The sequence below is a fragment of the Periplaneta americana genome, chromosome 3 (assembly GCF_040183065.1).
Source record: "Periplaneta americana isolate PAMFEO1 chromosome 3, P.americana_PAMFEO1_priV1, whole genome shotgun sequence".
Taxonomy (NCBI): domain Eukaryota; kingdom Metazoa; phylum Arthropoda; class Insecta; order Blattodea; family Blattidae; genus Periplaneta; species Periplaneta americana.
Genome location: NC_091119.1, coordinates 145312766 through 145340045, shown reverse-complemented (window position 1 = coordinate 145340045; position 27280 = coordinate 145312766). Strand labels below are relative to the sequence as shown.

At 36.1% G+C, this 27280-nt stretch overlaps 1 protein-coding gene across 2 annotated transcripts in view; it reads left to right on the top strand.

Annotated features, from left to right (window-relative positions):
- LOC138696594 (cytochrome P450 4c3-like) overlaps positions 1-17472 on the top strand; it is a 68935-nt gene extending 51463 nt beyond the window's left edge. The window contains exons 8-12 of one of the 2 annotated variants that reach the window (XM_069821745.1): positions 5172-5278; positions 5373-5441; positions 9703-9874; positions 14775-14954; positions 17115-17472. In XM_069821745.1, the coding sequence (XP_069677846.1) occupies positions 5172-5278; positions 5373-5441; positions 9703-9874; positions 14775-14954; positions 17115-17275 (689 nt within the window). In that variant the 3' untranslated portion in view covers positions 17276-17472. The remainder of the gene's footprint in view (positions 1-5171; positions 5279-5372; positions 5442-9702; positions 9875-14774; positions 14955-17114) is intronic. The other variant, XM_069821746.1, reaches the window with a different exon arrangement.
- The last annotated feature ends 9808 nt before the right edge of the window (positions 17473-27280 follow it).

Sequence of the window (27280 nt, the reverse complement as noted above, 5' to 3'; positions counted from 1 at the left end):
CGAGCAGGCAATCGGCCGGCCATCGGGAAATGTAATCGAATGATGACGAAATTGAAAAATGTTGACGGAATTATGTAGATGTATAATTTGGGGAAAACGGGAGAACCCCGAGAAAAACCCCAAATGCGACCTTGTTCGCCACAAGTGTCACTATGAATATCCCAGACCTGACCGGGACTCGAACTCGGGCCGCATGCGTAACAGGCTAGGGGTCTGACCACTCAGCCACCGTAGAGGTTGTGTTGTGTATTACGAAAGAATAAACATAATCTTTGCTGTAAGCTTTTAAGTTAAACATTACTGTTTTACAGGCACTACTTTTAATGAAATGTTTAAGCATTTATTACAGCAATCTTGGATGTAAAATTTTAACTTAAAATGTTACTGTACCAGAGGCACTAGTCTTAACATGTTTAACCCTATATTACGATAAACTTTGTTGTAAAATGTTAACTTAAAACGTTACTGTTTCTCAAGTACTACTCTTAATTAAATGTTTAAGCCTATATTACAACAATCTCTGTTGTAAAATATTAACTTAAAATGTTACTGTTTCTCAAGTACTACACTTAATTAAATGTTTAAGCCTATATTACAACAATCTCTGTTGTAAAATTTTAACTTAAAACGTTACTGTTTCTCAAGTACTATTCTTAATTAAATGTTTAAGCCTATATTATAACAATCTCTGTTGTAAAATTTTAACTTAAAATGTTACTGTTTCTCAAGTACTACTCTTAATTAAATGTTTAAGCCTATATTACAACAATCTCTGTTGTAAAATTTTAACTTAAAACGTTACTGTTTCTCAAGTACTACTCTTAATTAAATGTTTAAGCCTATATTACAACAATCTTGGATGTAAAATTTTAACTTAAAATGTTACTGTACCAGAGGCACTAGTCTTAACATGTTTAAGCCTATATTACGATAAACTTTCTTGTAAAATTTTAACTTAAAATGTTACTGTTTCTCAAGTACTACTCTTAATTAAATGTTTAAGCCTATATTACAACAATCTCTGTTGTAAAATTTTAACTTAAAACGTTACTGTTTCTCAAGTACTACTCTTAATTAAATGTTTAAGCCTATATTACAACAATCCCTGTTGTGAAATATTAGCATAAAACGTTACTGTTTCTCAAGTACTACTCTTAATTAAATCTTTAAGCCTATATTACAACAATCTTGGATGTAAAATTTTAACTTAAAATGTTACTGTACCAGAGGCACTAGTCTTAACATGTTTAAGCCTATATTACGATAAACTTTGTTGTAAAATTTTAACTTAAAATGTTACTGTTTCTCAAGTACTACTCTTAATTAAATGTTTAAGCCTATATTACAACAATCTCTGTTGTAAAATATTAACTTAAAATGTTACTGTTTCTCAAGTACTACTCTTAATTAAATGTTTAAGCCTATATTACAACAATCCCTGTTGTGAAATATTAGCATAAAACGTTACTGTTTCTCAAGTACTACTCTTAATTAAATGTTTAAGCCTATATTACAACAATCTCTGTTGAAAAATTTTAACTTAAAACGTTACTGTTTCTCAAGTACTACTCTTAATTAAATGTTTAAGCCTATATTACAACAATCTTGGATGTAAAATTTTAACTTAAAATGTTACTGTACCAGAGGCACTAGTCTTAACATGTTTAAGCCTATATTACGATAAACTTTGTTGTAAAATTTTAACTTAAAATGTTACTGTTTCTCAAGTACTACTCTTAATTAAATGTTTAAGCCTATATTACAACAATCTCTGTTGTAAAATATTAACTTAAAATGTTAGTGTTTCTCAAGTACTACTCTTAATTAAATGTTTAAGCATATATTACAACAATTCCTGTTGTGAAATATTACCATAAAACGTTACTGTTTCTCAAGTACTACTCTTAATTAAATGTTTAAGCCTATATTACAACAATCTCTGTTGTAAAATTTTAACTTAAAACGTTACTGTTTCTCAAGTACTACTCTTAATTAAATGTTTAAGCCTATATTACAACAATCCCTGTTGTGAAATATTAGCATAAAACGTTACTGTTTCTCAAGTACTACTCTTAATTAAATGTTTAAGCCTATATTACAACAATCTTGGATGTAAAATTTTAACTTAAAATGTTACTGTACCAGAGGCACTAGTCTTAACATGTTTAAGCCTATATTACGATAAACTTTGTTGTAAAATTTTAACTTAAAATGTTACTGTTTCTCAAGTACTTACTCTTAATTAAATGTTTAAGCCTATATTACAACAATCTCTGTTGTAAAATATTAACTTAAAACGTTACTGTTTCTCAAGTACTACTCTTAATTAAATGTTTAAGCCTATATTACAACAATCCCTGTTGTGAAATATTAGCATAAAACGTTACTGTTTCTCAAGTACTACTCTTAATTAAATGTTTAAGCCTATATTACAACAATCTCTGTTGAAAAATTTTAACTTAAAACGTTACTGTTTCTCAAGTACTACTCTTAATTAAATGTTTAAGCCTATATTACAACAATCTTGGATGTAAAATTTTAACTTAAAATGTTACTGTACCAGAGACACTAGTCTTAACATGTTTAAGCCTATATTACGATAAACTTTGTTGTAAAATTTTAACTTAAAATGTTACTGTTTCTCAAGTACTACTCTTAATTAAATGTTTAAGCCTATATTACAACAATCTCTGTTGTAAAATATTAACTTAAAATGTTACTGTTTCTCAAGTACTACTCTTAATTAAATGTTTAAGCCTATATTACAACAATCCCTGTTGTGAAATATTAGCATAAAACGTTACTGTTTCTCAAGTACTACTCTTAATTAAATGTTTAAGCCTATATTACAACAATCTCTGTTGTAAAATTTTAACTTGAAACGTTACTGTTTCTCAAGTACTACTCTTAATTAAATGTTTAAGCCTATATTACAACAATCTTGGATGTAAAATTTTAACTTAAAATGTTACTGTACCAGAGGCACTAGTCTTAACATGTTTAAGCCTATATTACGATAAACTTTGTTGTAAAATTTTAACTTAAAATGTTACTGTTTCTCAAGTACTACTCTTAATTAAATGTTTAAGCCTATATTAGAACAATCTTTGTTGTAAAATATTAGCATAAAACGTTACTGTTTCTCAAGTACTACTCTTAATTAAATGTTTAAACCTACATTACAACAATCTTTGTTGTAAAATTTTAATTAAAATGTTACTGTTTCTCAGGTAGGCCTACTACTCTTAATTAAATGTTTAAGCCTATATTATAATAATCTTTGATGTAAAAGTTTAACTTAAAATGTTACTATTTCTCAGATACTACTCCTAATTAAATTTTAAGCCTATATTACAACAATCTTTAATGTAAAATTTTAACTTAAAATGTTACTGTACCAGAGGCACTATTCTTAACAGTCCACACCTGTGGAGTAACGGTTAGCACAGCTGGCCGAGAAACTAGGTGGCCCGGGTTCGATTCCCGGTCGGGGCAAGTTACCTGGTTGAGGTTTTTTCCGGTGTTTTCCCTCAAACCGATATGAGCAAATGCTGGGTAACTTTCGGTGTTGGACCCCGGACTCATTTCACCGGCATTATCACCTTCATCTCGTTCAGACGCTAAATAACCTAAGATGTTGATAAAGCGTCGTAAAATAACCTACTGAAAAAAAAAACTATTCTTAACATGTTTAAGCCTTTATTACAATAATTTTCGATGTAAAATTTTAGCCTAAAATGTCACTGTTTCATAGGTATCTCTCTTAATACAATGTTTAAGCCTATATTAAGATAATATTTGTTGTAACATTTTAACTTAAAACACCGGTACAACAGTAACACAGGTACTGCTCTGAATGAAATGTTTAAGCCTATATTACAATAACCTTTGCTGTAAAATTTAACTTAAAATACCGGTACTACTATAACACAGGTACAATCCTTGTGTACAAATGTACTTTCCAACAAAAATTTTGAAGTGGTTTTCCTCAACTTTGTTGAAAGGAATGTTGGTATGTACCAGCATTTCATACAGATCTCTGCTAAATTCGTCCGCTGGTACTTAATTACTAGTTGAAGGTAGATCACCAGACTCACTTCTATCAATTTTAAATGGTTTATTTATATGTTTTTTTTTAATTACAGTGCTGCTGTAAATTCAATCTTTTAGAACAGATTATGTTAGTTTTACATAAATTACACAAATTATGTCGCAACTTGCACAGACATACTGTCTTCCTAATTCTTCTACCCATTTCTGTACTTTCGTACTTGTTTTAGGCACCTTTATTTCAGCTAGTAGTGCATAATATCATAACTTTGCTAAACTGAAGTGCTGTACTTGTTTAGGAGTAAGAAACCTGTTGTAGGGTGACCCTGTAGTGCACGTTACTTGTGTTTGTGAGCAGGGTGTCTTCTGAAGGACACGTGCCGCAATATATACCCCGTGCACACTTTACTTATTTCAATGTTGTGGGACTAAGAAAACGGTCTTTACTTATAAATTAAAAGCATTAACGAACTTCACATATTGTCATTTCGATTAATTGGGGGACTTCTTTCTGTAGAAGCACATTAGTTACACTGTACAAATCGTCCCATCTCAAATAGTGAAAAGCGTACAAGGCGACTGTCACTCCTCTTTGTTTACATCAGGAACAAGGTTGGCTGGGATATAGAATAGTGGTCTGCTATATACATCTAGAGAGAGTCAGATTCCCTCCAGAAGAAGGGAAGCAGGAGGAGTGAACTTCTTGACTCTTTTTTCAAATGTATGAATGGTCTAGAATTCATCACAACTGCCAAATACCAATCTTCCGAAACAGCGAGGAATACCTGGCATGGTGGACGATCGATTCGGCGTCGTACAAACATAAGTGTTACCTTATTATTCGAAACGAAACTAATGAAATGAGAATTATAGAACGTGTTGATGAAATGACAAGGGAAGGCAGGAGAACCCCGAGAAAACACAACTTCGACTTTGTCCACAACAAATTGTAACACTATCAACGCAAGAATTTGAACTCGAATCCGCCGTCATCTTAAGCCAGCGATCTCAAATGAGCTATCAAAGTGGCTTAACTTCTAAGTAAATATTTAACTTACATTTTAAACCTTAAAAATGTCAAAGGCTTTTAGCGTACTAATTTTAACATTTTTTTAAACTAGAAAGGCGTCGATTGGCTTTGTTGGATCGCTTGCTGGAAGACACCAAAGATGGGAATGTACTGACACATGATGATATCCGAGAGGAAGTCGACACCTTCACATTTGCAGTAAGATTATAAAGTTTTAACATATAAAATACCTTATTTATCTTCATATGTATCTCTGTTGCATATTTCATTCAATGTTTTGTTTGTTATTCAGGGTCATGACACTACAGCAACTGCAGTTTCCTGGTGTCTCTACGTACTGGGGCAGCATCCCGAAGCACAAGTAAGTAATCATATTACTCGGTGCACGAATGATTGCCGGCGGCCAGTAAGCGAACTAAAGCATAAACATTGCGTTGAAGATAGATTGTATAGCATGACGCAGCGCCAACGCCCCCCTCAAAATCGGCAGTCATTCGTGCAACGAATAATACACAAGATGCAACTGACAGATAAGAACACGAATCATAATGCCTTCATAAATTATTCTACAGTACGACTCCAATTCTGTATAAAATCATTTCCAGAAAGAGCCCACGACTTTTGGTTCACCAAGGTTGCAGCCACACAGGCGCATTAGGAAAAGACCCATAATCACGATAGTATCACAAATAAGGACGCAGTGTTTTATAATGTAACATTGCGATGGTGTTGAACAGCAACTTCGTAGTCTATATAAAACAAAATGAACACAATAAGATTTCACTTAATTCCCAATAAAGAAATTTTCCCGAAACTTCTACAAACACATCTTAAGCTAAGGGATTAGGTACAGCTTACGGCAGTAAAATTTTGGAAATATTAAACATTTTTTTCTCCATTACTGTATCTTGTACAAAAATGAGAATTAGTATGTGTACAAGACTGTCCTTCTGCTATATGACAAAATTATTTTTACAATTTAAAAAAATTATTTACATTTTTTTTTTTTTTTTCAAAATTCAGTTTACAGTTTTTCCCATATAACTAAAAAACTATCCAACATTCTGTGATTGAATTTTGTGTGTGTATTTATGCATGTCATGTCTACAATATGATGCAAGATCACTTCTCTACCTTTGATAGATTGTCTGATAAAAAATAAACTTATTTGAAAAAATGGTCAAATATCAGTATTTTATTCTAACACAAAATAAAAAAAAAATATATTATTTATTAAGGAATGTAGTAATTGAAAAGCATTATATTGTAAACATGAGTTTAAGTAATAAAATAAAAGAGAGAGAACATGAAAAAGTTAAGAAGTTTATGAGTTATGAGGGAAATACTTCACACTGCACAGTGAACTGCCAACATTTTTAATTTTGAAAAAAACATATATAAATACTTTTTTTTAATCGTAAAAATATTTCTTTCATATAGTAGAAGGACAGTATTTCATTACTGTACAAGATACAGTAATGGAGGAAACAAATGTTGAATATTTCCAAAAATTGTACTGCTGTAAGCTGTACCTAACCCCTTAAGGCACGGATACAAATTTCACAAAAAGGTATTTAAATAACGCCTTACGTCAGTCATTTGTTCGTTATCAAGATATTAAAACGTTTCTTCACTCTCCTGTAAATTTGATCTGTTTTATACGAAGACACAAGATTGCTGTTCAACACCATCGATTTGCTTTAATACTAAACACAAATTACATCTCCATAAATCAAATATGCGTGTATCTAATGCCTAACCGCTTCACTTGCGTGATTCGAATTCTGCATATTGCGGATAGATGGCAGGACTGTGACCCATTTTCATGTTGCACACCACTTCGCCTGACCACGCTGTGCATGATGTATATCTGAAGAGTTATGTCGTGTACTAGGGTGAGTGTATGTGTAAGTGTAGTGTAGGGAATGGATGAGGATGATGAAGAAGAAGAAGAGAAAGGGAGAAGGGGAAACCCGGTGCCGGCAGGTAGCCTGTTCCTGTCGAATAGCACCAAGGGGGCCGCCAGGCTTAACGTCCTCATTCGACAGACGAATCACTATCAACAGTGACATATGCTCACCTCAGCTCTTTACACGATCCCACCCAAGAAGTCGCGACCCCCACTTTGGGAACCACTGCTGTAGAGTACATACAGTAGCGTGCAAATTAATCCGAACAATGTAATTACTTATGCAAAAACACTCAAACGGGATAAAAAAGGATCTAAGACATACCTCAGTAATCTATGTGGCCTCCCTTGTTCCTAATAACAGCTCTGAGACGATTTGGCATGGATTCCACTAATTTCCCACAAATATTCTTCATTTCTTCATCGCGAAACCATACACCAATGAGGACAGAAATCATCTTCTCCTTTGTAGAACAATCCATTTTTTGCATTCTTCTTTTGCAAATTGACCACAAGTTCTCAATGGGGTTGATGTCTGGTGAGTTGCCTGGCCAGGGGAGTACCTGAATATTCTTCTTGTTGAAGAATTCTGTAGTTTTTCGAGACGTATGGCATGGTGCCAGGTCTTGTTGGAACACACCTCTGCCATCCGGAAATGATTTTGCAGCTGGGGTACGATTGTGGTTTCCAATAAGTGAATATACAGTATTTGTCAGAATTCATCATTCCCTTGATAGGTATCAATGCTCCAGTCCCTTCATGTGTAAAACAACCCCAAAACATTACTTTAGGGGGGTATTTGGGTGCTTGTTGGAGATGAGGTGCTGTTACTTTTTCGGATCCTTTCCGTACGTAAGAAACACGATGGCCGTGGACCTCGAAATGAGACTCATCGGAAAAAAGTACATTCTTCCAGTCATTCACTGTCCAGTGTTGATGTAATTTTGCCCACATTAAGCGTTTTTTGCACATAATAGGGGTTAGCAGTTGCTTCTTAATAGGCTTACGAGCCCTTCGTCCAGCTTCCAAAAGCCGACGCCGCACTGTTGTGACGTGAATATTCGCCCCAGTGGTAGCCATTAACTCGCGGGTTAAGTCGACAGCAGTTAGTCTAGGATTTAATTTACTTTTCCTGACAATTAAACGATCATCTGCAGGTGAAGTCTTCCTTTTCTGGCCACAGTTTCCTTTTTTCTGGGGTGTGATGGATCCAGTCTCCCTGTATCGTTTTATGATCGAATTAACAGTAGCCAAACCGATGTGACATTCTGCAGCAATTTGTCTCTGTGTCATAGAAGAATGCTCTGCTAATGTTATAATTTTAGACCCTTTTTCGTGGAGTTGAAGACGACAGAATGTACACAGGATTGCAGTATTAAGTCTTCAACACAACTGAAATGCTTATAAGTACAAAACGACAGGCAAAATGTCACATGTTATAAAAAAATAAAGACAGACCTTCAACAATGGAATTACACGTACTACAGATGTCAATTAAAGCGGTATGAGCAGCTGTGAGGCCAACAATGACAGAAAATGTAAAAATATGTCGTGTTCGGATTAATTTGCACGCTACTATAAATGTTTACTGCTCACTCGAAATATAACCTCCAGCAGGGCAACTACCCATTCAAAGTTAACTCTTGTGCCCTCCTCTCCACACAACTATGTAAAGTGGAGCTAAAGTTCTTATAGAACACTTTAAGCTCGAGTTCCTCAGTAATATCACTGTATAAAGCGACGACGTGTCTTTAATTCTGTATCAAATCTATTTCGATAACATATTTCCAGCATCCCTGATATCGGAAAAGTGTTTGTATATAACAGGCATGGGCAATATTATTCCGCGCAGACGGGCACTGTTTACACCACTCTTTCATTGCTCTCGCCACAAATTCTACTTGTCTCCGTCTACGTACAGTAAGCAAAGTTTGAACCCGGCATCATAGTGTTATAAACAGGGATGTGAAAAGTGTGGAATATGGCGAATAAATTTGTAAGTTTCATTTTAATTTCCAAGAAGCATGGTGACAAGACTGTTTTATTAATATGAATAAAGGTAAAGCTCAATGCCTCAACTGTTCAACTGAAATGCTTATAAAACATTATAATATCAAATGGCGATATCCGATCTTGAATATAAGAATGATTTTGGCAAACAAAGTTATAGGTAATGGGATCGTTAAAAATGGTTTACATTTATAAAATAATTCTTACGTGCAATAAATGTACAGTATATATTTATTTTATTTGTTATGCACAGACCTGCAGAACTGTAGCTCTTGAAAGCGACTTCTTTCCTCCCCTTTCTTAACCCACCCACCTTTTCTACCTGTGCGGTCACGGAGCTCTAGTTACGCTCGGCTGCATCAACATTCATTCTCGCGGCGGAAGTCGATCATCCCCAATAGAAGTGAAGTGAGGCTGACGTCATAGTTCCCCTACTTGCGAGTTCTGCAGGCCTGGTTATACAGTTTGAAATGGAAAGTTTTCAAGTAGCCTATCTACGAGAAGAATTTATTAATGATAGGTCGGATTGATTGATTGATTGATTGGATTGATTGATTGATTGATTGATTGATTGATTGATTGATTGATTGATTGATTGATTGATTGATTGATTGATTGATTGATTGATTGATTGATTGATTGATTGATTATCAGCTGAGAGAGTAATCTTCCATTAATAATGTTGTTTAAATTAATGTTACAGGATAAAATTGTTCACGAAATACAAAGTGTGATGGCAGAAGATGAGAAAGAATGGCCAACAATGAAGCAACTACAAAAGCTTGCATACCTTGAAAGATGTATCAAGGAATCACTCAGACTATATCCTGTGGTACCGCTCATCGCCAGGGACATAAAGCATCCTGTACAAATAAGTAAGACTTAGAGTCAACTGAATAGTTGTATTAAGTATTAACATTATTACCTCAAAAAAAATTAAACGAAAGCAGTTATGTTAGTGTGTGTATAACAGATGAACTCCTGCATATTTTAAAAGCATCCAGCCACCTGTTAAACATAGTTGACGGAAGAGAAATCAGTTTCCTATGAGAGATCCTTATTCAGATCACAACATATTAAAGTTGAATCTGTGGTGACGAATACAGATTGTCGTAGGTTCCCTCCGAGTTTCAAATTGCAATCATATTGGTTAATTGATCCAAGGTACGGGGATCCTTCCAGGTCAGTAGGTCTAAAAGATAAAAACCCAAAAACCACGTAGTCCAACGAAAAAGAGGTCCAAAGCAAGAATGTCTAACGTGTCAGCATGTCTAAATGTAAGTTACGTATGATTTAAGGAGTTTTTATTTATTTATTTGGTTTTTGTCCAAGGGTAGGTCTTTCACTGAAAACCCAGCTTTCTCCAGTCTTCCCTATTTTCTGCTTTCTTCTTTGTCTTCTCATGTAGTCCATATATCTTAATGTCGTCTATCATCTGATATCTTCTTCTACCCCGAACTCTTCTCCGTTCACCATTCCTTCCACTGCATATTTCACTAGGCAGTTTATTCTCAGTCAGTGACCCAACCAATTCATTTTTCTCTTCCTGATCAGTTTCAGCATCATTCTTTCTTCATCCAGTCTTTCCAACCAGCTACATTTCTTATTCTGTCTGTCCACTTCACACGTTTCATTCTTCTCCAAATCCACATTTCAAATAATTCTATTCGCTTCTCTTCATTTCATCATAATAGCCATGTTTCTGCTCCATACAAAGCACTTCACTAGTCTCTTCCCTCGTTCTTTTTCCAGAGGTCCGCAAAAGATAATCCTTTCTCTATTAAAAGCTTCCTTTGACATTACTATCCTCCATTTGACTTCCTGGCAGCAGCTCATGTTACTGCTTATAGTATATCCCAAGTATTTGAAGCTGTCCACGCTCTATTGCCTCATTTAGAATTCGCAAGTTTACCTTCTTTACTTTTCTTCCTATGACCATGGTCTTCGTCTTATTTGCATTTATCTTCATCCATACTGCTCTAACAGTTTTTTTTTCATAATGTAATATTTGGGCGGCTTATGGATACTCTTAATCCCGTACGGGACTATCCATAAACCGCCCACAAAGATTCAGAACTTACTGAAACCAGTTAAGGACGACCTTGGTCTTAGGACACTAGATGTCTACAAAATACCTTGAGAGTGTGGGAAATCCTACATTGGCCAGACGGGACGCTGCAAGAAACATCAACGCAGCTTAAAATATATTACCCCGATACGTTGGCAGTAGCGCAACACAGCCTGGAAACGGGCCAGAAGATAGATTTCGACGCCACCACTGTCTTGGACAAGACATCAGGTTATTGGGACTTGGTCATCAAGGGAGTCATCGAAATCCAGCTAGATGGCAATAATTTCAACAGAGGCGGGGACCTACAACTGAATACAGCATGGAAATCTGCCATCAACACGCTTCGACCAACCAGTGCAGTGCACGGCATGCAGTCGGGACTAGAAACTAGCTCCTGATTCGCCCGCAGCGGGGAAGCCCTACTGACAGCTTACATGGTCCCACGGCACTTCAATCCCTGAAGAAGATGGCAGAGATAGTCATCGAAAGCTTGGAAGCAACGATCTATCCAACTCACCTGGCTGAGAACCCGGGAAGAATTCTTTAAAATATGCAACAATTTTGAAACACAGGACGACAGACTGAGTGGAAGAATGGCACTATAAGTTTCGAAGAATGGTAGTAATAAATCATGACTCTATTTGGAATTGTTTAGATAAAATAAGGGAAGATCAAAAAGAGAAATAAATTCTGATACAGCAGTTACTGACAGACCATGTACGAATAAGGCATCCTATAAGGCATTCTGGAGTCTCAAGTTCATCGTACTGGAGGGAACACTCAGCAAGAAACTCAGAGTAGAAATATTGGAGACCTGCGTAACCCCTGTACTGTTATATGGGTGCCAGACGTGGTCTTTTACTGCCAAACTTCGTAACAGTCTCCAAATATGCCAAAGAAAGATGCTGAGAAAGATACTAGGCTTATCTCTGAGGGACAGAGTTCCAAACGAAGTGCTACAAAAGATGGCAGCAATTAAAGATCCAGCACTGCAAGCCACCAACACCAAATGGAAATGGGGAGGCCATGTTGCACGACTTAGAGACGGAAGATGAACGCAGAAAGTCTCACTATGTGATCCCCGCATTGGCAAGAGATCACCCGGAAGACCAAGACGAAGATGGGCCGACCTCTTCAGTGAACGAGTAGGAAGCCATTGGTCAAGCAGAGCAAGACATAGGGAAGACTGGAAAAACATAAGAAGACAAGTGAACAGCGACTAAAACCAGTGCGACAGAAACAAGCGAACAATACCAAACTGTGCAGAATGTGAACCAAGTGAACAATTCCACTCTTACGCGGAGTAGCTCACCGCGTGAGACAAATAGAGCTCTCCCTCTTTGCCCTTAACGGGACATTTTTAGGCTAATCATTTTCATTTTCATTTTCATTTTCATTAGGAAAAGTGTCAGATAAATTTATGTCAGGTGGAGTAGATAGTTGATAACTAACGACAGTATAAAGAGCGAGTTAACATTCAGAGCCTTAAGCTACTGACTAAAACTAAAAAAGTAAAACCGAACTGGATGACATTGAGGAACAACAATTTGGGAAACCTTCGAAGTTACAATCGAACAGTTGTTATAACTTAGAATCAAATCTTAATATATTAAAATATAATATAATGCATTCATTACACAGGACGTATTTTTGTCTTTCGTCTTAGACATACATAATAATTGAGGGGTTTGCCGGAAGAAAGGCGGATAGACCTCTACGCCCTTCTTCGGGAAAACGGTTTAAAATGTAGTGAATAATTCGCTAATTATAGTAGCGAAATTTTGTTTTGATTGTACTGTACATACCTGCAGGACAGGGCTGCGTGCGTGCGTGCGCGATTTAGTCAGTCAGTCTACAAGTAGAGCTAGTGCCGAGCATTACCGCATACTGTACTGTGTGTGCTTTCTCTTGGTAGAGACTAAGCAAATATATATAGTTCAATTTAGTCAGTCCAGTTGTTTCCTTTGACTGCTTTTTATGTTCATTATTGTCCTTGCTTTAAGAGTAAACAAACTTATGAAACTCATAGATTCAGACGGAAATATTTTATGTTTCTATAAAGAGATTTGTTACAATATTCAGATTTTTGGGCTTATTGTTATCAGGATTATACAAAGAATAAATTTTATTTATTTATGTTCACACAAAATGGAGATTTTCTTTTTCTGTTATATTCAGAGATTTTGCTTTGCGTACTTAATGTCTACTCAGTATATATGAAATAATGTAAATTACTTTAGAAGTAGATAATAAATGTCATAAAATTGATCTTTGTTTCAATTCCGTGTGAAATTTAAATCTGAAATCTACATTAAATCCTCTAAGCAAATCATTATATGGATAAAGGGCGTTTAGACCGAAGTTTTATATGGTATAAATATAAGGAAATTTAATAATATAAATTGCCTAAATGCTACAAAACATTTATACTCGCTAAGATTTTTAATTTGATGTATAATTTTGTTCACTATTTGTATAACATTTTATTCAGGTGCGTTTTAAAATCTTAGATTGCCTGTATCTCAATTCACCATTTTGACGCATACGTCCTTTTTCCGGCAAACCCCTCAATTGTATAACACAACATTTGACGTAGATTCCTGTCAGACGTATGTAAGCCCATCAATTACACCATAACGTGTTGAATCTCCTTTATTAGGCCTTCTGTTATTGGATTCATTTTACTGGACCTCTGTCATTATACAAAACAATTTCTTTAGATCTACTGACTGTGGATCCCTTGTCGTAGATTCCTTTATTCTTCTTCTCAATTTAATCTTCGTTATAAGTCTGGGCTGTTCGTTCAATTTAAATCGTTCAGAACTCCAGACAATGAGGTCAAGTAATCTCGCAAGCATCTCCTCTCTACCCGACGATTTTTCGTAACAATATTCACAGACCGATTATTTAGTCCTAACAGCTCAGCGACGCGAAAGAGGGGAAGTAATAAGAGTAGTGGGGAGAGTTCCGGAGTAGTAGAGATAGGAGCGAGCTTTCAGTAAAGAAATGCAGTACAGCTGAACTGTGCTGGAAACACAACGCTCTACCGCATGAGAGACATCCGATCGCTCTGAAAGCAAGCGACTGACTAACCTGAACACTCCTTGGCGTAACTTAATGGACTCGCCTGACCCAGGCGCACATTGTCGGCCACTGTTAGGACTAAATAATCGTACTGTACTAAACTATTATAGTATACAACATTCTATTCACACTTTCGTACTTCTACCTACTTGACAATATTATGTAGGTCTATATTACTTTCTTTTTCCATTTCGCCGTTTTTTAATTTATCACTTCACATTGAAACAAAAGAAGAGGAAAATAAAGGATTTAGAATACTCATCTGAATGGAAGGACCCCAAGCAAAATGTATCGATTCTTGCTCGACCACTTTACACTTCCTGTATTATTCGAAACTATGATTAACAGTTTGTGCAGCCACAGGTCTTTTTTACTGAAAATACAGGCGTCTGCGCACAAATAAGGAGTTTTTCTCTGTATCATAATTTCCTGAATTTCTCTGAGATTCACTAAATGCGAGAACTCATTCTTTTTCTCGTTACGAAAGAGGCAACCAGAGAATGTTGATGAGTTCATATCTTTATAATACCCTAAGATTATAATAGTAGGCCTACAGCATGCATGATGTGTTTTATTTTTACATATCTGTAATTTTATTGTAATTTATCTCAATTTTTCAGCGGATTACACTCTGCCAGCAGGTGTAACAATACTGTTCAACACGTACCTTCTACACCGGGACCCACGATTTTTCCCAAACCCCAATATATTTGATCCTGATCGTTTTCTTCTTGAAAACTGCGAGTCGAGACATCCATTTGCTTACATTCCATTCAGTGCTGGATCTAGAAATTGTATCGGTGAGTATTAAAAGAAAAAGCATATATACATGTCTGTTCGTGCATGTATGTACAGTTTCCCTAGAAAAGAATGAGACGATTGAATATTCCTAAGTCTCAGATGTAAGACACTGCGCATGAGCACTGATACAGAAGGTAACGAATATTGAGGTACTTAAATTCAGGCTATTTGGTTTGTTACTGGCATCGTTCCGAAATTCACTTCAAAAACTGCAAAAAAAATATGGTAATATGACATAAATAATAGATAAATATAGACATAAATCGTGTAGTTAAATCCACATTGGACCTTCATGACTAGATCGACTTTTCGTGTCGTTTCAATAGCTCAGACACTAAGGCTTCTGCGTGTTGTGTAGAAGAGTGCGAGTTCGATTCTTAGTCTACACAACGATTTTTTGTCTAAATAACGTTGAAATAGAGTTTTAAAAAGTCCTGAGATTAAGTGTTAATGATCGCAAACAATACAAAATTACAAATTATATTATTATAGACTTTAATATCTAATGTAGTATGTACGTATGTATGTATGTATGTATGTATGTATGTATGTATGTATGTATGTATGTATGTATGTATGTATGTATGTATGTGTATGTTTCGATTTAAAACATAGTTAGCCTATCATTAGTCAGTCTATCACATGTCCCCCTTTCCACTAGGAGTATAATAATTTTATATATATTTCGCATTTCTTCTGTTACTTTTTAAGTTGGAAAAGAATATATGTAGTTTTTTCTAATTTTTAGAAGATTTTTCTGGATTTAACAGAAAAGGCAAAGTTAATGTCCTTATTTGGGTGCGTTATGAATTACATACATGCATTTAGTGTTATGCCCATGGGCAAACCCAGCATTCTCCAGTCTTTCCTATGTTCTGCCTTCCTCTTAGTCTCCGCGTATGATCCACCATATCTTAATGTCGTCTATCATTTGATATCTTCTTTGCCCCAACTCTTCTCCCGTTCACCATTCCTTCCAGTGTATCCTTTAGTAGGCAGTTTCTTCTCAGCCAGTGACCCAGCCATATTCCTTTTTCTCTTTCTGATCAGTTTCAGCATCATTCTTTCTTCATCCACTCTTTCCAACACAGCTTCATTTCTTATTCTGTCTGTCCACTTCACACGCTCCATCTTCTCCATATCCACATTTCAAATGCTTCTATCCCTTTCTCTTCATTTCGTCGTAATGTCCATGTTTCTGCTCCATACAATGCCACACTTCAACAAAGCACTTCACTAGTATCTTCCTTAGTTCTTTTTCCAGAGGTCCGCAGAAGATGCTCCTTTTTATATTAAAAGCTTCCTTTGCTATCTTCCTTTTGACTTCCTGGCCGCAGCTCATGTTACTGGTAATAGTACACTCCAAGTATTTGAAGCTGTTCACGTGCTCTACTCTCTCATTTAGAATTCGAAAGTTTATCTTTTTTTTTTTCTTCAGACAACCATGGTCTTCGTCTTATTTGCATTTATCTTCATCCCATACTGCTCACAGCTGTAATTTACCTCTAATAGTATATCCCTTAGTATCGTCTCCTCTTCTGCTAACGACGCCGTATCATCAGCAAATCTTATGCACTTTATTCTTCTTCCTCCTACTTTTACCCCTCCCATGTTCTGAAAGCAGTTCTTCACCAAATCCCCCAAGTAGATGTTGAACAGGGTAGATGATAAATGGCATTATGAATTATGTATACAAAATAAACCTGTTGTGCTACAGCTCATGGAGGGCTAATGCCTCAGCGTAAGTGAATGATCACCCAACCAATATGGGGTAGACTTGTGGTTACCATGACAGTACCTCAACTGTTAGGGTATATCTGCTTTCAAAATCGAATTTCAGTTCTTTCTGTAGCTCCCGAAATTTATCACTATGCTGCATGGACACTGATCCCACATACATTCATGAGAAAACGTCTTCCCTCACGAGGATCGAACCAGTGCTCACTGTATAACGCTAATCCAAGGCATTACTCCTTAGACAGCGCAGCTACGGCGCGAGGCAAATTATGTGTACTGGTCCAAAAAATAAACTGTGACCAGTAATATATGTAGGTTAATTCTCAACATAGTAAAAACTTTGCATTGCCACGAAACGCATGAAATGTATAATGAAGAAATGTAATTCCTATGTGTGACATTAATTTTTTTAACTGTTTCAGGTCAGAGGTTTGCAATGATGGAAATCAAGGTGATAATAGCAACAGTTCTGTGCCGGTATATAGTAAAGTCTATTGATACAGAAGAGCAGTTAAATTTACTGGGTGAGCTGGTACTTCTGAACAAAGGAGGAATCCGATTGGCCATCACATCCAGGACATGACCAATGACACAACGCTTTCTGTCGACTTTTCCTCAATTGGGCTGTGTATAAATGTGAGAGACATGAAGAAGCTTAATTCAGATAACATATCGAGTAATTGAAAAGCAATAAGGAATGTAACATTATTAGATAGAATGGACTATTGAAGTTTGTAAACTTGTATGACAAACAATATGAATTGTTGCGTTCAATTACTTCACTTGCATTTTATATTAGACATAGTAATACAATGTGTCCAAATAGTTCTGCACCATAGGACTAATCACAGTGTGCGGTCTATCTGTGCTCCATAAAGCTGCACACATGTTGCTTAAAATATGTGTCACAAAGCCAGGTAATGCTGAGGGCATACAGAACGCTACGCTATGTACAGCTCATGCATTTTGTCAAGACACTCGCGATGCGCAGTAGGGGAACAACGTTTCTATGGAAGGGTTAGGAGTAGAAGGGAAGGTCGGGCGTGTGTCTACCGAGTTGAAGGCAAAAACTAAACCATTCCCCTATAATTCGTAAGTAGACTCATCCGATCTCGTGCGCAGCTCTGTAGGAAGAGTGGGGGAGTGTCTGGACATAATGCATGAGCTGTAGGCGATGTTTTCTTTGTACGCTTTGTTCCCTGTGTTCGCTACATCCGGTGGCCACACTGTCTACCGGTTGCAGCTAATAGACAAGGAACAATATTTTTGCACGATTGTGTGTGTTTTTTTTTTTTTTTTTTTTTTTTTTTTTTTTTTTTTTTTTTTTTTTTACAGCTGTTGTTGTTAGGCCTTGAAAGTTAGAATTTCCACACAGAAACTTGTTGCTAAGGAAACCATTCTTCATAACATAAAGCTATACCGAAATAGACTCATTACAGTGCACTCACTCTGCTCGTTTTCCATATTTTTTCTCGATTTTGTAAAAAGCACTTCCCAACCTTTCATCATAATCTATGGGAGACTGTTGTACCTTGAATCACTTTTCACATTTTATTTTTGTTTTTAATTTTGGGAAATTAAATTTTTTAAATGAAAAAATGGTTGAAATAATTATTGAAAATCCCCTTACAACTTCCTACACGTATTTTCCTGTTTCACAGATCTATTAAGGATTAAAAAATGAAGTGATCCATGGTAGAACAGGTTCGTGTACCTTGGATCATACCCTCTTGTACCTTGGAACACAGAGAATATAGGTGAAAATATAGGTGTAAAAATTCTAAATAATTAAAGCAATGTATTTGCCCATCATTTGCAGGTTTCTCTGATTGAGATTTTAATTCCAGGAGGAGCCATAACTGTTTCAACAGTTTTCTTCAAGTCATCCGGATCAATTGGGGTTCTCTTAACTTCAGACTTACTTCGTGGCATGATCTTAAAATAAAACAAAAACCGATAGCATCTCCACCTTAGAACATGTTCCGATCCTTCGTAGAAGATGTCTGTTTTAAGGTACAAGACGGTGCACGTTTAAATAAATATGGGAGCCTAAACTAGAGATGAGAATAACTTAAATTATGGAAATTAACATAATATGTATTTACTCACCAGATGATAGGGAACACGCTGAACTTGATTGATAGCTACAAATACAAATTGGTTTCGTGTTAGAAAACATATAACTAAATAATAATGAGCAAAATATTTACTTTTGACACCAAAAAAAAAAATGGTTCGTCCACAGAACTCACACTTTGTAATAAATCAAACCGGAACTATGACCAGAGCTACCTAGCGGCTTTCTCTACGATCTTCTTCAGTTTGAGTCGGCTAGGTAGCAGCAAAAATCATAAACAAAAAAATGATCCAAGATACACTATGCTCAAGGTACAACAGTCTCCCCTACTCTTCCCGCTCCAATAAAACATTTCATGTCAAGCTCCTATGATAGTCAGTCAATCAAGCTGTAATTTTTTATGTTTGATAGATTAGTGTCTAAGAAAAGCAGATAAAAGAATTCAAATTCAATTTTTTTTTTAAGTCAGGAAAAATATACTAAGTTCGAAGTGATCTGTTCAAAATAGATCTTTACACCTTCAAAAGTTAACCAGCGGAAATTTTTTTTATTTTTCACTTTAGATGGGGGATCAAAGCGAGGGAAATATTGAGGGTAAATGAAAATTACTTTTAAAAGTTGTCGCAACTAAAAATCTTTATTGGTTTCCGATTTACAGCGAGTTAAACAAACGAGTGTTTTTATTTGGAGGACAATGTTCTGCATGCAGAATGACAAACTTTCGTCTGTTAAAGGCGGATTTTCATGTGAACTAATTCCAAACCTGTTTACAAAATATTTCCATCGCTTAAGGTTTTTGAGTTAATCGTGTATTTAGAAATTTGATTAAAATATCTGTATTACATAAATAACATCCATGCTGATTGAACACTACCATAACTAACTTTGAAATTCATAAGAATGAAAATAATATCATAGTGATATTTAAATTCATTATTATTATTATTATTATTATTATTATTATTATTATTATTATTATTATTATATAGAATGAAGATGTCCTGTTTCATTTTATTGTTTTACCAGAAGAGTCATTCCACTCCAAGAGGTCGAGATCTGACATTGCTAACACCGAATTTTTTTAAACATTTTTGAACATGTTTAACACTAAAATAAATTTCTCTATAAAAATCAATATTTTCGCAGATGATAAATTACGAAATTTTCGAAAAATCGCGTGCACCACTTTCTTCGATCAAACTACTGTATTTCCGATATAATCATTCATATTATTTAGTCTTAGGCTCAGATGAAAGGTAAAAATATATTTACGCATTGTTATTGGAATTTACATGCAATAAAAGTATAGAAATATGATCTAGGGCTTTGTTCCACAAGCATAGACACTTTCTAACTTTTTTCAATTAACTGCTCATATTAAAGTGAAAAATCTGTAGATGATTGTTGCGGCCTGAATACGAATTCTGCACTTGGCATGAAACCTGTTCAATGTATACTGCGCATGTCCGTACACAGCAACGCAATGAAAATATAGCCGAGAATCAAACGCTCCGTGACGCAGCTAAGATAGCGAACATCGCGTGCGCAGCTCTGTGTGGCCAGTACAACTGTGAATAAAGAGAGCTATATTTTGCATGCATAACGAACATCGCGCGCTGTGTGGTCTCTGCATAATACGGCGTAGCATTCATCCTCGATCAGTGACTTAACATACTCTTAGCAAACAAAATCCAGAAGATTCAAGTCCGGAAAGCATGGAGTCCAGTCATCAGGACCTTTGCGAATAATCCAATAGGAAAAGTATTGTGTAACCAATCGCGTACTGCTGTGGCATAACGTGACGGGGCGTCGTCATGCATGATCAACGTAGGTTGGTCGCCAAGAGCGTCCAGTTCCAAAGCTGTTCACGAACTTATCGCTATGGCAATGTAAATGGATGTGGAGAAGATAAAACAATGGGCATTAAAATAAGACAGAGTCTGTGGAGCCTGAAGAAGCATACAGGGTGGAAGGTAACCTTTTACAATTCTTCACACACACATAACAGATCATGTCATTTGGTAACGTTTTGTCAAATAACATTTTTCATAAGACCAATAGTTTTTGTAATATTTCGAGAAAACAAATGTTGCAATGTTGCAACGTTGTAGACAGTAACAGTGTTCACTTCGCGAGTTCATTGCATCCCAGCATACTGAATACCGCTCCAATCATCTACTTGGCAGCAGTTTTGAGAAGATGTACAAACATACCGTTTTGTAAACAAAAACATTTGTTGAGAATGCAGTCAAATCAAAATTTATGTAATCGTAACATGTCAATTACATGAACTATGTTATTCGTTATCTATGATGAAACGTTCGTTATTTTATCGTTTCAGCACTAAATTTAGTACGAACAAACACGTAGCTTCCGTTACATTCTAAGGCAGTTTCATCAATAATACAGTAGAATGAAAAATTATGCATAAAATAAAATTAATCCTCTAAATGCAGTATTATTTTACATTGAGGATCACACAGTTGATGTCACTCCAACTCAATTGCAATACAATGTTTGGAAGAAATAAAAAACTTTTAAACTAAATGAAAATGATAACATTAATGTGAGGTAGACTGTTAATTTTTGTACACCATTCTCTACAATGTCTTTTAAAGGTATTGTTCGAAGTATCCACCAGTTGCGTGTCTACAACTTTCACACTCCTGATCCAGTTAACTGTCACAGTATACCCATAAGCGAGCAGCTGCAGCGACATTGTACCAGTTTCGCCATAAATTAATAACATGTCCAGATACTTGATTAGAAAACTGTGGTATCTCGTGTTCCAACTGCTACGAACTGCACGTAGCCTGCAACTAATGACGAAGTGAATGTAAGCGTATCGTCCGCTCCGCACACCTAGCTCGGCCACATGGTTTGGGTACGTAAGAAAGAGTGTTGCCAGCGTGTCACAGCCCTGTTCCCATGCAATGTGTGCACGATTAGTCACGCGATTTATTCGAAATCTGCGTTATTTTCCATGCAATACTACTGCAACATGGTCATACATAGCTTACTCTATCATCCTACACGAGATAAAAATCCAATTTGAGCAGTTTCATGAAAAACTTAATCATAATTTCAAGCTACAAAAGACCATTTTTTTTTTTTTCGAAAACCGCCCTTCTGGGAACAAAATATTATTAGACTTTCTTGTTTGTCATAATTCGAGATATATCGCAGAAGGATTGTAAAAGCTTACCTTCCACCCTATATATAAAACACATACTATGAAGAAGAAAATGACCAAATTTACACAAATTCTAGGAATAATAAACAATACATTAAAAGCTAAATTAGTACAAAAATCTACAAGAATAGAAATATATAATACATTAGCATTACCCTCCCTTTTATACGGAAGCGAGATTTGGACATTAAAGAAAAAAGACATGAACATAATCAAAGCAACGGAAATGAAATTTTTCAGGAGGGCAGCAGGATATACTCTTTTAGACCGAAAAAGGAATGAAGATATTTTAGAACAATTAGAAGTAGAGTCAGTAGAAGAAAAAATCAGCAGATACAAATTCAATTGGCTAGATCATGAAAGAAGAATGGAAAATTCAAGAATCCCAAAAATTATGATACAATATAAACCTAGAGGACATCGTCGACCAGGAAGACCTTTAAGAAGACTGCTAGATGGGGCCGAAACAGGTCTACAGAGGCCTAATTCGTGAAGGAGGATGATGATGATGATGATGATGATGATTATGATTTATCCTATGGTGTGGGACTTTTCGGACACCCTGTAGAGTCTTGGGACATCGTGCATTATGATTATTCAAGAAGTTGGCCTTTATTACAATCACTACATTATTTGAAAACCAAAGTTATTTTCATGACACGTCTTTCAAACCAAATAAATGTAAGCAATAAGTAAACTACCTGTACTTGGAATGAATATTAACATGCTACGCTGAAACTTTTTTATATGTAGCCTATGGAAGAAGTCTGCACGGGCCAAAATGTTAAAGCCTGGCTCGATTCATTCACCTATGAACCCGAATCTGATCAGAGCCCGATATTGTTTTTATATGTAGTACCCGAGCCTGCCAAAAACTGCGAAGCATCCAAAACAGACCGGCGAATGCAAAAATTAAAATATTAAGTTAATAATGTTTACCCAACATATTTGTGAATCTGATTTTTTTATTTTTTATAATAAAAAATTCTAGTAATTTACTGATTAATTTTACAGCAAAACTCTATATTGAGTTTTGATCCCATGTACATAAGGATCCACATAAATCGATATCAGTTAAGAATAATGTAAATTATGGCGCAAGAAACTTTTGTATAAAGCGATTCAATATTTTAGTAAAATATTATAAAATGCAAACCACTTATCTTAGGCAAATAAAATTTTGTACATATTTTGTCATTATTAACCAGATATACCAGTGATCAAAATTTGGTGAATCTAGCTTCATAAGTATGGTACTTGATTATTTCATTATTGTGAGCCCTTAAAAATATGGAACTTGGAAATTTCAATTTCATGTTGAAGTTTGCCGATAAGCTATTAATGTTTGACTATAATTATATGTGTACAAAACCGCCTTTGGTTATCATAAAATAAATAAATTTTCATTAACGTTTTCGATACATGTGTATCATCTTCAGATGTAAAATGTTAGATTAATATGATGAAAACCTTGCCTATTAGATGGAACTTAATGTGGTAATTTTCGGGTCATATTAGTGTGGTTGCTTGGACTTAACTTAGGTTGATCTATGATATACATGCTATGTTAGGTTAAATCACTGCGAGTCATATGATATGATCTAAAATATAAAATAAAACTGTTTAAGAATTGTAACCACTATTGGAAATTTCAGTATAGTGTCCCTTAAAGTGCTATAGTGCCACGAATTTAATAAATAATTAATATAAGTATGAGATTCAATAAAGATTTGTAAAATAATGCAGGATCACATTTTTACAGATCCTCCTCTTCTGCAAAAGCCACAACAATCTCACTGTCAAAAGCATTTTCTCCTTTAATTGTTAACAGATAATAATTAATGAGGAGAAAAATTCGCCCCGCCGCCGGGGATCGAACCCAGGTCCTTGGTTCTACCAAGCGCTCTGACTACTGAGCCACGCCGAATTCAATCCACAGCGCCGGATCGAAACTTCCTCCTTCAATGTTTCCCTTTGTGGCCTGACTCCAAGTTAGGCATATATGTTGACGTATATGTCCAATGTCAACTGCCGTTATACAGAGTTGGGCAGATTAAACCGGCCCGTATTATGACATTGATAGGTACTAATGATTTGAAACAAACTTCAAATGGAATGAAAATAAAATGCATTTACCTTCATAATAAATGTTGGAAGTGCCCTCCATCTGCATCTAGACACTTCTGTGCACGTTTTAACAGGTTCATGAAAACACGTGTCAATTCCTCACGGGTGATACTGCGGATGCAGTCCGCAAGTTCTCCTACTCACATGATCCTGTTGAGCCAATCTCGTGGTAGACTTTCGAGGACTCCTAGTCATAAATTCATTAATTCGCGCCGTAAGTTGAGGAGTCCGGACAGAAGGAGTTCTGTTCCTTGTTACATTTTTGATGGATCCAGTCGTACGCCATTTTCGCACCAAATCTTGAATGCTACTTTTCGCTGGTACTGAGCGAAGCGGATATTTGTCTCTGAATAATTGTTGTGTTTCCTTAATAGAGCTGGTCTGTACGTACGCCTCCACAATGAATATTCGCTCTGGTATTGAATAAGTCATGCTTATTTAAAGAACAACTCTTTACATGTGTTTAGAACGTCTGACTTTTAAACAGCAACCAGAAGAGGTTATAAGCAACAATGGCGCAACAACAATGACACAAAACACGCGGAAGATACAGTATAGCCAACATAATTACATTTTCAAGAAAAAAGAAAGAAAAGAAATCAATACCCTACATAATTTATTTTCCAAATCATATGACATGAGATGGGGCCGGTTTTAACTGCCCAACCCTGTATTAGGAGCGCACTCAGCTGAGTGACTTGTTTGGCCGGGATTCCGCAGTTAAGTGCACAGCGATTTTTTCTCCTCATTAATTGTTAATATTACAGATATTATTCTGTAGGACAAATTAATAAATCTATAATGTTAAAAGATAGCTTCATGAGTTTGGCTTGGTTTTTCGAGGTCAGAACTAGGGACCGATCCATACATCTAGGCACCCATAGCCTCAAAGTGCGCCCTATTACGATTTTCCAAGTCCAACGGCTGGCCTGGATGGCAATCGTAAATCCGATGCTGACGCATGGGCTATCCTACCTCAGCCCCGACAGAGTCAATTAATACAATATGTCTCAGTTCTTATTGCCGGACGAAGATAGTAAATAGAATGGCAGCAGGTGAAACGGTATAACAGAGAACTCCTGTAATCTGAAAGTTATTTTGATTTTGCCAAGGTCTGAACTTTGGTCCCTGGAATGGAAAGCTAATCAGGCTTCGAGACTTCGGACTCAATAGAGCAGTGGGAAATCCGCATAACGACGTACTGAGTATAGTGGTAAAGCGTACAGCGGGTGGGGGTACTGTAGAATGAATGCCAACAAATACGCAAAGAAAAACGCTCTGGATTTGAAGATTCTGACGAATAATTTGGTTTTCATACAAGTCTATTGTCAAACTGTGTCTGAAACTATTACACGGTTAGAAAAGTCAGAGCAAGAGATGCCGGAAGCCCTCAAATTAATTGAGGAAATGACACAGAGAATTAATCAGACACCAAGTACACCGGTTACTTCTTCTTCTTTCCCTTAGTTTAACCTTTCCCTTTTAGGTTCTTATTACACGACCCACGCCATCCGGACCTTGCAGGGCCGCGACCTGTTGGTAGAGGAATTAATCTATGGATCACATACATACTTTTTTAACCACACTAGGACATGGAGGGCCTCCCCGAATGAGGGATCAGCTCAATGCCAGGGCCACCTCCGATACAACACAAACATTTAAGACTTTACACAGCATTCACTCACACATATGAAAGGATTAAGGGAAGGATTGCCGTCCATGGCCGGACTTCAAGAGGTACAATCCCGGCACTTGCCTGGAAATAATTCAGGAAACCATGAAAAACCTCAGTTAGGATTGCCGGCCCCTGGTATCGAACCCCGGACCTCCCGAATGCAAGGCCAGCCCTCTACCACGCCGCTAGCTTGCTCGGTATACCGGTTACTGAACGTGTAAAACAAAAGTGTAAATAAATTTTATGTAAAAATAACGAATATGGAACTCTGTGTAATATAAACAGCAATTTAGTCGACATAGAGCCACCCGAGAATAAAGGACTGTCTCTTAGAGACTGCAATGATTTAGGTCTTTTCGTTTTGCTACTATCACGGCATGCGACGTAGAGCGTAGCTTTTCACAGTAGAAACTGTGTTTGGCAGATAACAGAAAAAGATTTACGTTTGAGACACTGAAAATGTATCTTGTAGTACATTGCAATTCGGTACTGTCACTGCAATTCCTAAAGACGATCAATAGGATAAATGAAGAAATTAAAATTGCTACATGTTTATTTCCACCATTAACACTGTGTATAATTAAACACAAATGCTTATAAAATAAAGGAGAATAAATCCTTTTCACACTCTTTTGACATTGTCATTGTGTAATGTATATTTACTTTCAGAATGTACATAGGCCTATGTGTGTGTTTCCCCATGCTACCGTACTCTACTCTAAACAGCAACGTTGTTACCTCAACACATCTCTACCTTTCACTACCTGCAGCGAGTCAACAACCTATAGAGACTTAGGACCCGATGCACAGTAAACATGTCTGAACACACGTTCTCGTCATGAAACAATACTAACAATACCATCCCATCGCACCTCCTCATACTCATCCTCTTTCACAATAGCCCTGCCAAGACTCTGGAATTCGCTACCTGCTAGCATCAGGGACTGTCGAAATAAAATTGAATTCAAACGCAAACTTACTAGGCACTTGGTCAGTAATTGATTTCTTGTAAATAGTTTCCTTAATCTATCACAAAATATTTCAATATCCAGTAATTTAATCGCTATACAATTTTGTTATTCTAGGTTTGATTTGTAATTCAGTAAATACAAAATATTCTTTGTTTTTCTATGATAAATTATCTAGCTTTAATTGGTCAGGTAATCTTTTCCTGCTTTGATTTTTATTGTAATTGTAATTGTAAATTTAATACTAATTGTAATTTTATTGTTCATATTATAGTTGGAATCTCCTGGTAGAGGGGCAGAGAAGGCCTGACGGCCTTATCTCTACCAGGTTAAATAAATGATTACTACATGTATCGGGTCCTAAGTCTCGAAGCCTAGCTGTCTCGATACCGTAATGTCAAGCCCTTGAAATTCAACACGTTCTGCGGAACGAGCTATCTGTAGTGACATTGCATAACGTGTTTCCACGGAATTATAGTCGCGACGCTGTTATTCCCGGCGTGACTCCTCCTCTTTGCTTACGTCTTAGGAAGTCAAGGCTCTATAAA